Source organism: Agelaius tricolor, unplaced genomic scaffold (assembly GCF_023055355.1).
Source record: "Agelaius tricolor isolate 1412-34295 unplaced genomic scaffold, bAgeTri1.0.p SCAF_1, whole genome shotgun sequence".
Lineage (NCBI taxonomy): Eukaryota > Metazoa > Chordata > Aves > Passeriformes > Icteridae > Agelaius > Agelaius tricolor.
Genome location: NW_027269261.1, coordinates 60,500,519 through 60,517,864, shown reverse-complemented (window position 1 = coordinate 60,517,864; position 17,346 = coordinate 60,500,519). Strand labels below are relative to the sequence as shown.

Here is a 17,346-nt window from a genome sequence, read left to right as displayed (position 1 = left end):
ATTGTACTTAAACAAAACCTTTTTATTTTTTTATTGAATTTTATTTGGCTGTATACATTTTGTTTTTAATTAGTGCAGTTATAAGTGCTGGGAATAAAACGGTGTAAGAAGGGGAAAGAAGTTGAGACAAAGATGGATTGAAACTAACAGGGAGAAATCCTCTGATGCTAAATAAGGAAAGGGATCTGAATACATAGGCGTGACACAGAACACGAAATGCGAAACCATCTCCTTTCGTACTGGTTTCGTATATTTAACACTTTCTTTGAGGATAAATTCTCTGGATGACAAGCTTTTAACCAAATAGTTGAGTACTTGAGTATTTTAGCATTTTATTGCTTAGCAACACTTAATTCTAATCTTCACTTAAGTGTTTGCCTAATGCCGTTCTTATCTTGAACAGTCAGGTTCCCTAAACACAGATGAGTGTTTTTCAGCCTTTGACCTTTCAGAGTAGTTTTCCTGCTTGCTTTGGCTTCCTGCAAGCCTAACACGGATGCAAGAGCTGAGATCTCATAAAAAGACCTATGAGCAAAGTACTAGAACTCTTGAAGACGGACTAGCCTCTCACTTGCAGCTGACACAGCTGGGGGAGTGAGGAAAGCAGGAGACGCAGACGAGTGGCAGACTCGACAAAATGGAACTTGAGGATCACAGAGAATATCCAGAGGAGATGTCTTTAAAATCAAAAGAGTATGCGAAGAAAAAAACCGTCTTGAAATACAAAGTCATCTGTGCTGTAAGTAGGTGCTGCTCTTCAGGGCTGCCACTTTAACAATTCTAAAATCTGCAGGATTTTTTGAAGTTTCATTGTATCAGTATAATCATTTGGGGTAGCTTAGTAATTGGTAGTTAAAATTTTACTGCATGAGTGTGTCACTGAAACTGCACTAGCTTCACTGGCACATTTCTAAAGTTCTTCTAGTACCTATGAAGCAATTTTTTTTACTGGGAGTTTTTGTTGTAATTCATTAACCTGACAGTTCTTTTGCATAGTGAAGACATTGCTTTGATACTTAGTTTTAGATATTGTCTCAAAACAGATGTGTTTGTGGCCAAAGCAACCACACTTTCTTTTTGCTTACTTTTGCATCTTTATATTTGTCATTAACAAAACAGAACCTATAGTCAAGTCATTGGCAAAAAACACTCAGGAAGCAAGGCATGGGAAAAGCCTAATGAAATGTTTTGTACAGTATTTTCAGTCCAACATCGTGTCAACTCTTCACCTCTTCCCTGAGGCTTTAAGAGCTATGCAGCTGCCTTGTAAACAATGAAGTATAGGTTTTTTGTTAAGTTTTTAAAATATTTTCATGTATCTTCTGTTTGTGACCACAATAGAAACAAGGATTAAATATGTATATATGTTTGCACAAGCTCTTGCCTTTGTAAATTGAAATTTAGAGAGAACTACAAATACTGATTTTAGAAAAAATTGCAACTTAATTTTGAAAACAGCCCTATAAAAAAAGAGAGTCAAGCTACTGTGCTTTTCAGCTCTATGTCATCAGAACAATTTCACGTAGTACAATTTCCTATTTAAGGCTGCATTGTGCAAGGATTGCATAAAATATGAGGGAAATACTGGAAACTGTGAAAAAAAAAAGAAGATGAAATATCAGACATATTTTTCCTAAAGTCATCAATTAAAAATGAGTCATGAGAAAGAATGTGGGAAAACTGCATAACTATAAAGGAAAGTAAATTATACCTTCAAGAGGTACTTAGAAGAGTAAAGTGAGAAATTTAAGTATCCTAAAACATATTCATTCTTTCAGATGTGCTAGTTTTCAAATGCCTGCTTATGCAAAACTCACAATCTACATATTGGAGGTGCAAAATGTTAATATTCCACACAATTTATGTTTTTGCTAAATCTAATGCATGAAATACTTTCTTGGCAACTTCTTCCTGAAACTTTAGGCAGAGGAGTCACATTGTAAGTCCTCCAGCAAACAGAGCATATGCCCTAGGAACAACTTTTCTAAGAATAAGTAGTTGTAATTCTGAATTTGGTCATAGAAGTTAGCTGTGGAAAGCCTGAGGATTTGAATAGGTGCTCCCAAAGTTATTTCACCTGAAGAATGAATGTCCCAAAATCAAGGGTGTTTATGTAAATGTTATAATAAATGCATCATCTTATCTGTATACCCAATAGGAATTTTTGGGTTTTACTTCAGCAGTCTTATTACTTGAAGAAGTGGAAATGTTTGTTGCTATAGTAGCTGTATTTTAATTTGTACTTCAATTTAGTAGGATCAATTTATTTCAATTACAAATGTGAGTTTTAGTCAAATGAAGGGTAAAACCACAGTGTCTTTGAGGTGAAAAGTACATGCCCTGGTGATTAGGCTTATCTGTGCTCAGTGAAACACTTGGCAGTGTTAGCCTCCTCGCCCAGAAAGAGTGCCTGCTGGTCTAGCCCAAAAGAACACCCTAACACCCTTATTCTCAGAGCCTGCTGACTGGTTGAAGGATTAAACTGCTGCCTTCACACCTGAGGTCTCTCTTCAGGGGACTTCAGCATTTCTGCTAGTTTGGGTAATCTTTCCACACATCCTTACTCCATCTGTCTCTCTCATCCAGTTCTCTCACCAGTCCCATTTCCACTCCTTTTGAGGTACATCTGTACAAAAACCTGTGAGTAAGTAGCGGGAAGAAAGTAAAGTTGAGAAGGAGAAAGTATGAAGGAAGTAACAATGGCATTGCTAGTGTTTGGTGCTGCCAGAGAAATAAATCAGTTGTACACCCACCTGAGAACTGAGCAGCCCTCCCTGCTGCCACACTTTGGCCCAGCACCCGCAAGGCAGGACAGGCAGCAACAAAGATAAGGGATGCATGGGCAGTTGTTCTCAGTTCCTGAAAATTGCTGTAGTCTCAGATAAAAGGCTCCATTACAATTATACTGAGCTTGAGAGTAATCCTCCCTCATTTCTACTTTATTTTTAACCTTAGTAGTTCCAGGAATCAGCTGTTTGATTACTGGAAATGGCAGAAGACAAAAGCTCTGAGGCTAAAATGGGACATAAACTGGGCTTTTTCATGGTGATTTTTTCTGTGATATGCATTTTCTTTCCCATGATTATCTTAGTGAAGAGTAAAGTGAACATATCACAAAATACTCTGAGAAGGTTGCCACTTTTCTCTGCACCTTTCAGCCAGCATGAATTGCCATTTGTCTTTGGTCTATTGAGCTTTGTGTCTATTGATGAATAGAGGCTTTCTCAGCTCTCCCCCAGTCTCCCAAAAGTTATGCTGCTTTCTGTTATGGAGTTTCCTTGGGCTGTTAGTCTCCTTCCAATTTCCTCTAACCTTACGAACAAGGTGACTTATTTTAAGAAACTGGCATGTGAAATTTTACACTTGCAGCCTCAATCCAGCTAAATTTCTTAAGGAATCCTTGTGATCATATCAGGTAAATACAGAAGATAAATAAAAGTGATTGCCTTTATTTGTACAGGCAAAGCCTATGCAAAACAGATAAATACACTGATTACTTCCTGCTTTCTTTTCTCCAGCAAAGTTTTCCTCAATTACAACATCGCAACTGGCCACAGGTTAAAAGTGCAGCATTAGGACCTCAGATTCTAAGGTTATAACTATTGTGCCTCTCCTATCTTCAGGCTCAATTTTTTGATGAAGGACTTCAGAGAAATGATTAGTTCTTAAATCATGCATTCATAGAAATATTAGTAAGAGTTAATTTCTAATAAACAAAACAATTTATCACAGTTGTAACATTGGTTTCCCTGTGTCTGTGTGACAGGTTCTGCTGTGTGCTTTGGTGGTTGTATCCCTGGGGCTAGGTTTAGGACTAGGACTCAACCGTGGAAACCAGGAGCAAGGTATGTTTATGATACTTTCAGCATAATTACCAACGATCTGGATCTGGCAAAGGCTTTCAGCAAAGGCTCTTTTATATAGTGTAATGTAAATGATCTGTGAAAAGTCACTACCTGTGAAAATAAAGTTCTTGCGAAGTTCTTTCCAGTTCGATAGTATAAAAATTGAACACTCACAATCTATACTTGAAAAACCTATCCTAAATCACCAATTGCCTTGCTGAATCTTTCCAAATGTGTGAAGCCTAGTTCGTGGCACATTGGAAGCTTTATTAAGTTATCACTTCCTGAAAATTTGGGATATGTTATCCTATTATATATATTTATATATATAATTATTGCAATTATCCTATTATATATAATTATATATTAATATATCCTATTATATATAATTATTACTTAAACAATATTTCATGAAAGTAATATCATAGGATCATCTTCAGTATATTTGTCATAGTTCAGTGGGCTGATGCTAAAACAGATTATGAATATTCTTTGAGAACTTGAGAGTCTGTAAAGCTACAGTAAAAAGGGGGTAGTGGCTTGATTCAGTGGAATGGTATTTTTTAGTTACGAAATAAAAGTAATGTTTGATGTCAGGGGGTCAGCCTAGGTGAGAACAAACAAATGCAGCACACTGTGAATTAAATAAAACACCTCCTTTAGAATCAAGACAATAGTAATACCTTCTGGAGGAGTTCAAGGAAGCACATTCTCATTGCACATTTCTCATTGCTAATCAACACATATTGTATTTGTTTTCCTAGTAGCTCATCAAGTCTTAGACCCTTCTGAAGACTTTCAATAGCATGGGCCCTAGCAAATAAGAAGAAATGGAACCGTAATTGGGTTTTGATAATTTGAAAATTATTTTAGCTCTGCATTGGCTCTACAAAGTGGAGTACAGAGAATGTGGATACAAGGCTTGTCCATGTGGAGGCTGGTGTGGAACTGCGAGTGATCTTTGGAGATTTGGGGTTTTCTTCAGGTGTCCTCAGGAGACCCAGAGCTGTCCCTTCACCCTGCTCAAAGGTGTCAGAGATGTGTTGTGGAATACTTGTCTCAACTTTCAATGCCAGGCCCATATTTTGGACCCTTTTCTTTGTTTTAATTAGAACAGCTCAACATACAGATTTTTAAGGGACATGATAATGATAAAGTAGCAGAGATATTGTCAGAGTCCTGAGTGCTCCAATAAGCTTTATGGATTGTCAGAGTCCTGAGTGCTGCAATAAGCTTTTTGAATGTCTCCAGGAAAGGAGATTCCCCTGGGCTGTCCCCACCTTGCCCAGGGCCCCACTGCCCCTGTCCAAGCACTGTCCCAGCAAGGATGGCTCCAGCTTGCCCCAACCTTGCCCTGCTCAGCCATGAGTCCTGCTGATCCAGTCCCATCCATGGGCCAACAACCTGGCCTTGACCTGTCCCTGTTGTCATGGAAGTGCCAGTGCCTGGTGTGGGGCTGCCCTTGTACTGCCTCACCTGCCCTGCTCCAGGCTGGAGTGGTGGGATGGCTCCTGATTGCTGCCCCTGGGGAGCCCCCATGGCTCTGGTACCCTGCCCTGAGGGAGCTTCTGTCCCATGCAGGTCTATTACAGAACATCCAAAGTGGGAATCAGTCCTCCTCTTTTATTTCAGACCGAGAAATGAGCAGGGGAGATGCCACTCTCCCCTTCCTCATGCAGGCAGAGTGGTGTGGGAATCCATAAAATCAGAGGATTTTGGGAAAGCTGCAAAAGGCAGGCCTCAGAGACAGCAGAACTGTGATTAGAGCTAAGCAGTACCCATGAGATAAGTCAGTAGAAAAATTATGTAAAAAGTAGAAAAGTAAGGACAAATAGAACAATGGTCTGTGTATTAACACTTGTCTAGAATAACTACCTAAGTTGCAGAAAAGTATATCTAGCAAGATATTAGGAAGCTTAATAATGGAGCTCTGTGCATTGTGTTTTAAGGCTTAGAAGCAGGTATGGTATTTGAAATAAGCAAGCATTGTTTTAACAGAAGGTACATGTGCTTATAGCAGTTAGATAAAACTGCTGTCAATATGCTTTTACTTTGTGTGATTAGTAAAAAACTTTTCAAGTAAGTTGTACATTAAGTTCTTTGTCTGCTGCCTGAGATGTGAGCTGATAGCATCTTCTTCCCATTGTCATAACCATGTAATGAGACTGATGCTAGAAAATAAAACAGCTCAAGGCACGTTCCTAGCAGTCCCGTCCCGTTGTGATTTGTACATAGCCCCCAGCCAGCAATAAGTGGGACATCCTGGCATTGCTCCTGTGCCAGTGCTCCTGCAGAGACCTGTTGCAGAAACAGCCCTGCCCCAGGCTTTGGGCCAGCATGGTCCCAACAGCTGCCAGACCTTCAGCTCCCAGAGGGATTCCTACAGCCTTGCTTCCACCCTGTTGGCCCGTGTGCTGATGACCATATTGGAAAATGGCTAGGGAATCAGATTTGGGGAATTATTCAGCACACCTCTCTCTGCAGCCTGTATCCATGATGGGGGATAGGGTTATCTGAGCACTCAGCCTCACTGCCTTCTCCCTACAGTCAGCTGCAGACACAAGTGCAGTGAGCCACACAGGAAAGATGTGCCTGGCTGCCAGTGTGACAGCGGCTGCAAGGAGCGTCAGGACTGCTGCTGGGACTATGAGGACACCTGCGTAGAGCCAAGTAAGTTCCTCTCCAGGCAGTGCTCACTGGTGTCCATTTTATTTTGAATTTTTTTCTTCATGCGACTGGAATAGAAAATGGGTAATTGTCATGTTTATGCAGATACACAGAAGTCGTGTCACATTTCCTAGGGAGGGAAATGTGACAAAAATCACAAAATCACAGAATAGTTAAGGTTGGAATGGACCACTGGAGGTAATCTAGTTGAACCTCCCTGCTGAAGCAAGATCCTAGAACATACTCATAAGGCTTGTGTCCAGGTGGCTTTTGAATGTCTCCAGGAAAGGAGATTCCACAACCTCTCTGAGTAACCTTTCCAGTGCTCTGTCACCCTCATAGTAAAGTTATTCTTCCTGTTCAGGTTGATGTGGTAGAGTCAAGCTGCCTCTGTAATCAGGTGGCTAGAGACCTAGGTGACCTGGCAGGACACAAAATCTTCCTGCATCTTTCTCAAATCAGACCCTTGTATTTTTGCCCCTTATTGATAACCAGAGCATTTTCCATGCATATTTCATGGCACTTACAAAGCTGAAGATGAGCATGAGCAGAAATAATGGGTTATCTTTAAACAGGGACCTTGAAGCAGCCCTGTTGTGCCACTACCTCTTGCACATTTGAAAATAAGGGGGTGTGTCCCAGTCAGTTGTGCTCTCCAGCCTCATGCAGACCTTGGTGGGTGCATGGGATGGGAGGAGTCCACTCATCTTCCAGGGGAATAGCCTGGTTCTGCATTGAGGCCAGGCTCTTCTCCAGTTACTGTTCTGCTTTCCCAGCAGCTGCTCAGACATTTCCTCATCCCTATTACTTTTTCTGCCCACTTCAGCCCTTACTTCTCTTTTTTTTCTCTCTGCTGTAACTCATGTGCAAGAGCATGAAAAAGATCAGTTTGCTTCTCTTTCTCCTCTGTAAACAAAATAGGGAGTGGTGTTTTTTTTTGTTTTGTTTTGTTTGGTATGGTTTTTTTCCCTAGATCTTTTTGGAAAGATGGAAGGCTTTGAGGGAGATGACTTTGGGGATACCTTTGTAAAATAAATTATTTTATGACTCTGTGTTACTGTTCAGTGGCCAAAGAAATTGTCTTTTTGCATTGAATGAAATTTTGAGTTTTCTTTCCAGAGCAAACTTCTAAAGCAACTCAAACAGTACACATAAATAACAATTTGTTTTTCTTTACCTGTTTGAAGGATTTCCATGCAAAGAAGTTCACATGAGGTGAACTGAATCATAGTTTTTTTCCTTCCAATTTTAAGCCCGATCTTGGATGTGCACTAATTTCCGTTGTGGTGAGACAAGAATACCTGGAAGTCACTGTTCTTGTTCAGATGACTGCTTGCAGAAAAAAGACTGCTGTGTAAATTACTACAGCATTTGCAAAGGTAAATCAAAATCAAAAAGTTTTATGTATAAATTTTTGCATGAAATAGATGGGCAAACATTGAAAATACAAAGGTAGATGAATTTGTTTCTCAAGAAACAGGGGTCTGACTGGCATTTTGAAAAATTAATATTTTGAGATGAAGATTTTGGTATTTTTCATTGTGAAAAATGCTGTTTCTGCAGGACACTGTGAATTATGTCATTCATGAGATAGAATGATTTGGATATTGCAGAAGTGTACCATGTGGGGGCTTTGGATTATTTCCTTTTATTCTTTTTTTTCCTCTTTTTTTCCCTCCAAAATAGATGGAGACAATATGAAGTATCTATTGTAGTAGTCATCTCTAATTTAAAATTTCCCATCCTTTTTATTACAAATCTGGTTTTAGATTGGATTTCTTACGTTTTACTTATTTTTGAATATTTTTGTTCATGGATAATTGCTTGATACTGGCTCCAGCTAAACACATAAAGAATAATGCAGGTATAATTCAGTTACAGGAATGACACTTGAGGAGTATGATGCTGACATGGTATCTGTTATCAGAATTCCTTTGCATTGTGGAAGGGGATAAATCTAAGGCAAAATTATAGTTAATAAACAAATAGTTAATAGTTAATAGATAAATCCTGCAAAATTATAGTTGTTAACTAAATGTAGATTAAAGCTAAAAAAAGTTAAACCACACATACAGAAAGAAAAGAAGTACTAAAGGGAGCCCTGGGCTTGTCTCTAAGTGTGTCAGTGGTATGCAGAAAAGGAAAAAGGAATAAGTAGCCCAGTGTGGACAGGATACAGTTTAAATATTTTTAATTTAAAACTCAATAAAAGGCTAAGCTTTCATAGTGTTTTCTTCTTCATTTTGTTTCTTTGCTTTTGTTTTTGACTTGCAGTTGTGAGCACTAGTCCTTTCAGGGTTTGAGGGCTTGATGGGTTGCACCAAATTGTTTCTAAAGTAAAGGTGTCTTTAGATCTAGATTTCTGTTGAAGCAGAAAATGTTACAGGAAGAGCTTTAAAAAGATCATCCAGGCAGCTGCTTTTTTTGGTAGTGGTGGTGGGGTTCAGTGCTAACTCAGTACTTTTTTTTTTCCTTTTAGGTGAAACCTCTTGGGTAGAAGAACCATGTGTGTCAGTTGAAACTCCTCAGTGTCCAGACGGGTAGGATAAAGGAATTTGTCCTCTTAGCAAATAAAATCTTTGCAATGGTCAGAAATACTCCAGTATTCTGGAACAGGTTTTCATATTTATGGAGAGTAAAGTCCCTGCCCTGAGGAATATTCTGTAGAAATGGTTTGTGACTAGGAATGTTTGTTCTTTTTAAAACCTTTGCCATTCATTGATCATTTAGAGTTTAGGGCAGAGTGCAGAAGTTCAAATTCAGATTGAAATTCAGCAAAGACCTGGAAAAATTGTTAGAGTTATCTCAAGGTTCATTTATCACAAATTGTTCATAGTCCATTTTATGTTACCATATTGTATCTTTGACAACTCAGATAAGCCACCTTATGCAGTCTGTAATAACAGATAGAATCTGTGACTGCAATTCTTTAGGCAACAGAGTTATTCAGGGGATTTTTGCTCCAATTATTTGCAGGAAGAAAGGTAGCTATGAAGATAAGACAGCTATGAAGTAGCTGTATATCTACAAATGCTGAAAAAATATTGCTATTTGTGCAGGATTTCAGAATAGTGGGTAGAGGCTAGACAGAAACAACATTTAAAAGTTGTTCTTGAAGAAAGATTAATTAATTTCTGGTTCAGTTATGGTATTTGTGACATTATCCATGATTTTATTTGATTTTACTTCCAACTTAGTTTAATTATAACAGTAAGACCATTAGCATTGTGACATCTCTGTGGTTCCTGCATGCACCTCCCAAAATAGGTATCAAAGTACACTTTTTAGGTTAACAAATAACTTATTGAGTTAACAGAGTTTTGTAGGCTAAAGCTTGGAAAGTAGTGGAGAGGGGCTTCTTTAAGTGCTGTACACCACTTTGCAGTATAAAGATCCATTAAATTTCAGTTTCAAATCAGTGAGCTGTTTTATGCAGACTGTCTTTGTACAAACTATTGATGCTAGTGTGCTTCTGTGTTTTGGAAAGACCACTGTTAATAAGAACAAACTGGGATAGTGATTACTGCCTGATGGCAATATGTAACTTTTAAAAAGTATTATAATTGAAATGATTTCTTGTATTTTATTCCTCCTCTGGTTTCTTACCAGAAGGATTATTATTATTATTATTTGCTCTCAATATTGAACAATTTCTTTATCTCACACTGTGTTATTCATTCTGGGATGCATATGAATACACTAGATCCTGCTTATTAAAGCTGAATTTATATTGTTAGAAATCTTAATAAGTCACCAACTCTCCGAACTTCTTTATAATGATAAATTTATATTTTCTTGTAGATTTACTCTCCCACCACTTATCCTTTTTTCAATGGATGGGTTTAGAGCAGAATATTTGGAAACTTGGAGTTCTTTGCTGCCAAATATTGAAAAACTCAGTAAGTTACCAAGGGTGCTTTGACTGTTTTCTTTCAAAGTCTGCATGCAACCTCTCTGGTCCCTTTTGCTACTGTCATGCATACAGGTTGCTCAGCAGTAAAAAAATCACAAACCAGGCCTCTCTCATTAGTTGTATATTTTCATTATTTTATATATTCTGCATTGCTTCTTATATTTGCACAGCAAACATGACTTTTTTTTAACAAGGCCTCTAATATTGGTCAACAGCTTTTATTAAATACACACTTTGAAATTTACTTTAAAATACTTTTTTAGAACTGAGAAAAAGTTCCAGATAAGCATTTCCTGCACCCTCAGTACTGCATTAAAAAGTAGCTGAATTGCTGATAAGGAGTGGAACATTGAAGTATAATGCATTGCGTTATGGGGAAATTTTTTTTCAAGTCAGATATTTTAAGATGTTAGTATGTTGACATTATTGCAGTAAGGCTCAAGTAACCTTGAGCCTTAACCATTTTCCAGCATTTCTGAATATTGTGAGGAAGAGTAAGTTGAAGGTCTTTAGCTTGTGCTTTAAAGCGCTCTAAAAACTGAGACCATTAGTGCATACTTGGTTAAAATTCCTGAATATTGTGGAACTCAGATCTCCAGACACCTGGAAAAAATGTCTCCATATTTAGTAATTTCTTCTCAGCAGCAATAGTCTAAGTTGATGATATTTGTATCAGTCCTGAGTATGTTACATTATGTTTCTATTGTGCTCCTTTGAAAATTTCACATGCATGTTATGAAGTACATTTTATGGAATAGTTAACAATCTTGTTTGAGGATAATGAGAGTATCCAGAAAATTGAGCTTGAACTAATGTGCAAACCTGACTTCTCTGGCTAATTACTTATTCTGTGACATCATTCTGACTGGATGGAACTTGAATCAGTGAAGGAGTCATGAATGCTGAAATCAGTAGTCAGTTCCAGTCTTTTGAAACAAGGTGAAAAGGGAATGCCAAACTGGAAAAAGGAGCAAATACCATTCTATGTCTCTGTTCTATGTCTCTGTTCAAAGAAATCCTTTGAAACCAGTTTAATTCAGCATTGCTCATATTTGTGGTCAACTTGAGCAATTGTTTATGCACACTCATGCTTATATTTCTCAGAAATCTGCAGAAAAGGGAAATTTCTTTCTTTACAAAAGAAAAAATGAAATGTTCATTGGTAGCATAAAATCTTTCCTCTCTATTAACTCCTTTAACCTAGAACTTTCAGTAAAGGTAATCAAGCTTATAGAATATGTACATTATGAATATAGATCCTTTGTTGTGCAAGAGAAATCCATAGAAAATTTTGCTGATTTTCTCATATCTTTCAATTATTCAATTATTCAGGCATTCTTCAAACGCTCTTTATTAAGCCTTTGGGTATTTTCTGTATCACACTGGAATAGTTTTGTTGGAAAAATTCACATTTTCATTGTTTTGGTTGCTTAGTTAAAATCAGCTTCTGTTCTTTGGCTGAAATGCTCTACATCAATGAAAAAAGTGTGTTTTAGCATGAATGAAATAATCATCTGGTTACAGCTTAATATAGAACTTTGTCTATGTGAGTTAGATGTAAAAACATCATTAAGGCATCTTCCAGTCTTCATGTATTTGTTTTGTGGGTAAATAAATTGAATCTTACAGTGGATTTAGACATTACAGATGTTTGTGTGCTAAGAACCTTTGATTGATAAAAAAATAATGCAATGTTTGGAGATACAGGTAGGACATCTGGGGTGGGATTCTCTCCTGGGCAGAACATTTGCATTTAGACATATTCTTGGCAGACCAATCCAAATAAATGGAGGATGGAGGAGGAGCATCTGAAGGCCAGACAGGATCATTAAAGATTTCTTAAAGGACCATAGGCCTCTAGGATTTAGGAGCTGAATTGGGCGTCCAGGTCCACTGACTACAATGGGACAGTAGGCTTAGCTCACAAGGAGGCATCAGGATTGTATGAGTCTTGTTTTGGAGTGACATTTCTCCATCTAAAACTGCAGCAACTGATAGTGGTGATTTTTGTTTGTTTTTAAGACTGTTAGTTTTCAACTTAAAAAAATATAAGAAAATGTATATTAATACCCTGATCTGTTGCAGAAACATGTGGCACACATTCAAAATACATGAGAGCTGTTTACCCCACAAAAACCTTTCCAAACCACTATACTATTGTCACAGTAAGTGAGAATTTTTGATTTTCCTTTTCATTATCTGGATTACACAGAAAGGATTTTGTGGTGCCTGTCTTTTTGTGGGACGTGGGAACTCATGCTAAGTTATCAGAGAGAGATAGAGATGCTGAGATATTACATACAGGCATGATCTGTGTGGCTATACATCTTGCTCTGGTCTGTGAGCTGCTTATTCCTGATCCTTGTCAGTTTAATTGGATATGGGTGAGCATGGGTGAGGATGCAGCCTTTTGATGATAGTGCTTGTTAGGGTGGGTTTGGCAGCTGACATGCAGCCACATGACACACATGGTTCTTAATCTATAGCACATCGGCTTTAACTGGGCTGGGAAGGAAATATGGAAAAGGGAATTTGATGGGCACTCTGATTTCATTGGCAGGAAGACGATCTGTGCGAATTAGGAAAGCGTTCTGCTTCTAAGAGAAAAACTTTCTTTAAAAATTGCAACACTGTAGCAGTGTGCATTGAAACATAGTTTAGGGTCCATTTGATTTCAGGACTAAGCATCTTAATTTGTCTATTCTCGTTTTACAGGGATTGTATCCAGAATCTCATGGTATAATTGATAACAACATGTATGATGTAGGCTTGGATGCGCATTTCTCACTTTCAGGGGAGGAAAAATTCAAACCTGCGTGGTGGAAAGGGCAACCAGTAGGTTTGTTTGTCATACAGTATTTATGCCCAGAGTGGTTTGTGTCCTATCATAAAACAAATCAAAAAGGGAATAAAATTAAAAACTACACAATATATTTGCAGAAAGTACTAGATAACCTGTAGGCTTCATATTATAGGCTGCCTACAAAATAATTTGCTTGTTATGAAAAATGAAAGGACTCTTAAAATATTAATTCTGAGACTTAAAATTTTCACTCCATGTGGCAGTTAGTAAAAAAAAAACCTGAACTATTTCATCTAGTACTGGAATGGTTTTCTTGCCACAAGCAGCCACAGTAAATTTTCAGTATGATTTGATTTTGGAGTTGTTTTTTTTTTGGCTTGTCTTTTGATGACTTGCTACAAAATGAAATTGGTTTCCAAGTTACATCTATTTACACATATCTATTTGCAAACGTCCAGGCATTTAAAAGCAAGGAAGCGAGTAGCAAAAAGCATAATTTCTGAAAAAAATGTCAATTATATATAACATATGACACATTTCATAACAACCCTTAATTGTACCTATGGTTATGATTAATATTATTAATTTCCTAGTAATATCAAGCTCTAATAATAATGCTGAAAAAAACCCTAAATATATGCAATATGTAGTATACTTACTTAATATACCTTTGTATATGTGTGTCTGTGTCTGTGTCTGTGTGTCTGTGTAGTAATGTTTATAATATACCAAATATCCAGATTCTGGTGCTGTTTTTTTTCCTGAAGGATTCTGTCAGGTTTGTAACACAACCTGCACTTTTTAGATTAGAGCTGCACTTTTTAGGATTAACATAAATATGCCCTCTTATAATAAAGTCGTACAATTAGTGTCTATATCTGAAATAGATACAAAACAAAATGAAACTAGCATAACAGAATATTTCATTTGAAATGGACTAACAGTTATCATCTAGTCCAGCTGCCTGACCAACTCTGGGCTGCCCAAACATTTGATCACATTTTTAAGGGTATTGTCCAAATGCCTCATAAACACTGACAGACATAGGGCAGCAACAACCTCTTTAGGAAGCCTGTTCCTGTGTTGTATGTGTAATAAAATGTTTCCTAATGACAAGTCTGAATATCCCTAAGGCAGCTTCTTCCATCTTCATGATCCTGGGGTTTGCCACAGGAAAAGGGATCACTGCCCATTGGCATTTATGGAAATACCTATGTCATTTTCTATGCTGAGACTCTCCAGGAAATTACAACATCATGGTTTCCATGCTACTAGTTTTTCTTCAGAATGTGCATGTAGGAAACAAAACTTCATATCAGATATGGTCATTAGGTAACTGAAAGGAGAAGGAAAAATGCATGCTTGCAGCACATATTTCTACTTTTGTGATCTGAAGTCCTCCGGTGGTGACAAAAAATCATTTGTTTGTATCTTTACCCAAAGGTCTGGCTGACAGCAATGTCCCAGAATTTGAAAGCAGGCACCTTCTTTTGGCCAGGCTCTGATGTTCCAATTGGGGGAAGATACCCCACCCTGTACGTCAAATACAACGGGTAAGATCTGATACAGCTTGTACTAAATTCCTGCAGATTACTCCAAAAATCCAAACTGCTATTTGACAGTTGAAAGAAATGAAATACAAGATTTTTAAACAAGTCTGACAGATAACTACCATGTCACATTATCCTGGTTATGCCATGGAATGACCAAAAATACTTGAAAATTTCAAAACCATTCAGGGGATTCACAATGAGAAAGTCAAAGGGTACTGTATATTCTAGTCTCCTTGACAGTTTAGAAGTCTTAGCCAAATGCAAAACACTAGGAGAGCATCCTGGAAATGATTAGTAGCCACTGCTAAGCTGCACCAATGATTGCGATATTTCCATGCGTAAAATCAACATATGTTATATATAGCACTCTAAAAATACTTGCACTTGAGAATAAGCTTACAGATAACCTATACCCTAAGACAACAAATACAAACTAGGAAGCCATGGCAAGAGGCTATGGGAGACAGAAATTATTGGAGAGAGACTGCTGGATAGGGAAGCAACTGAAAGAAGAGGGGCTCTAAATTTCCTCTGGTCTTGTTTGCATGTTTGATAATGTGCACACACCTGTTGAATCCTAGTTCTTGTATGTTTTTTTTTTTTTATTCTACCTTGTATTTCAGGTTTATTTCCTCAACTTAAAATACCTTTTTTTGCATGTATTTTTAAATATGAGTGGTGCCACCAACACAGGTTTGTGTTTGCAAAATCAGGATCTGTCTAATTTACCACTTAAAGTGACTTATATTCAATTAAAAAGGAGATTAATAAAATTCATTGCTATACCTTGTTAAAATGCATCATTCTTAGTTCCAGATCTGTGACTTTGATATATTACTAGAGTATGGACACTTTCTCTGTATCTAGGAAGTAAAAGTGCTAGTCAGAAAGTCTTGTTAACATCATATCTTTTATTATGTATTTTTTTTTCTTTTCAGTTCTATTCCATATGAAGAGAGAATTTCAGGAATACTGAAGTGGTTTGATAATGCCCAATCTGAGAGGTAACACCTTGTAATATCTACCTGCTTTGTGAGACTATAGCTTAGAAGGGTTTTAATGCTTAGCAATTGAAATTTATGTTGGTGTTTGTGAAACATGGAATCTTCCTCACCATTTTAAATGATTATTTGCTGAACTTAAGCCTGTTCTGTATCTTATCATATTTATGATAAGACTGTAGGTACAAAAGATTAAAAAGTGAACATATATCTGAACAGGATGTACTGTTGTATGAGTTTTATTTGATTGTTCTGTCTTTTTTCTTGGTGCATGTCCTGTAGGAAACATTGATTCTGTTTTATTCTAAATGTGTAGATGAAAGATTTTATATGAAGGCTAATGCACAAGAAAGGTTAAATACATGAAAGTAATTGCAGTAAGTAATTCAGGAAGAAAAGTAAATGTCAGTCCTGATCGTGGTGTTAACTTTGTGACATGTAAAGAAATGAAATATTTTATATGGCAATTTGCTAATAAAATCCTAATGTATTTGCAGTTAGGAGATGCTCTCTAGAGTCTCACTGCTCAGTCAGGAAGAGCTCTTTCAGATGGTAGTTCAATTTACATCTCAAAAAGGATTGTTTGCTCTGGTGTCTGAGATCTTGAATTTTTCCAGGGTGATTTTTGGTTACCTGTTAAGACACTGGATATTGTTTCTGAAAGTGTAACTTCAAAGAGCCCATGTTGATTAATTACAAAACTCAGAGGAAGTTGGATGATTATATTTGCTGTATGGACTGTTATCAAGGTTTAATGAGGTTACTCATAATTCCTTTTAAAATGTCATTTAATATTGCTTTTTTTTCAAATCAAAATGTTCTCTTTAGGTGCTGCCTCTAAATTCTCATAATGTTCTTTTCTTATTTATTTCTAACTCAAGGCCTGATATATACACTTTATATATTGAACAACCAGATTCTTCTGGACATTCATTTGGACCAGTTAGTGCTGGTGTAAGTAGTTTCTATATTTTTCTTATACTTAATTGCACTAAAAATGGTGTTGTAGTATGAACTTAACCAATTTATAGACCTGAAAAGGATAGTAGATGAAAAATTGCCATGACTGTTTTATGACTTTTTGTTAAGAACTTTTGCTTGTGGTTGAGCCTAATGTTATGATTCCCATACTGTGTGTGAATCAAAAGAACCATTAACCAAACAGACAGGCAGAAAATAATTTCAGATCATACTAATAAAAAAAATTAATATTTATATTTAGACTGAACTTTAATTATATTACTATGTGATATTTAGAAGCACATGGCCTGGCAAATCCTCAGAGCTGTTGTTTACACTGTACTTCAATGTTGCCTAATTTGTAACCCAAAAGTATTACATTTTTACTTGCATGAAAGCAGAAAGTTCAGCCTTTAATGATCTTAGATGTAACTGGTTTATCTCACAGGTAATCAAAGCCTTACAGGCAGCAGATAAAGCAGTGGGGATGCTCATGGATGGACTTAAACAAAGAAACCTGCACAAATGTGTAAACCTCATTGTTTTAGCTGATCATGGTAATGTATATACTTCTTTTTTCAAGTTAACTTTACTGAGTCACTGT

General features: G+C 37.0%; 1 protein-coding gene across 1 annotated transcript in view; it reads left to right on the top strand.

The window, feature by feature from the left end:
* The first annotated feature begins 471 nt into the window (after positions 1-471).
* ENPP3 (ectonucleotide pyrophosphatase/phosphodiesterase 3) overlaps positions 472-17,346 on the top strand; it is a 35,125-nt gene continuing 18,250 nt past the window's right edge. The window contains exons 1-12 of the mRNA XM_071436522.1: positions 472-739; positions 3,767-3,845; positions 6,393-6,515; positions 7,766-7,891; positions 8,992-9,052; positions 10,314-10,411; positions 12,511-12,590; positions 13,141-13,260; positions 14,672-14,781; positions 15,720-15,785; positions 16,664-16,736; positions 17,191-17,299. Of these exons, the coding sequence (XP_071292623.1) occupies positions 638-739; positions 3,767-3,845; positions 6,393-6,515; positions 7,766-7,891; positions 8,992-9,052; positions 10,314-10,411; positions 12,511-12,590; positions 13,141-13,260; positions 14,672-14,781; positions 15,720-15,785; positions 16,664-16,736; positions 17,191-17,299 (1,147 nt within the window). The 5' untranslated portion in view covers positions 472-637. The remainder of the gene's footprint in view (positions 740-3,766; positions 3,846-6,392; positions 6,516-7,765; positions 7,892-8,991; positions 9,053-10,313; positions 10,412-12,510; positions 12,591-13,140; positions 13,261-14,671; positions 14,782-15,719; positions 15,786-16,663; positions 16,737-17,190; positions 17,300-17,346) is intronic.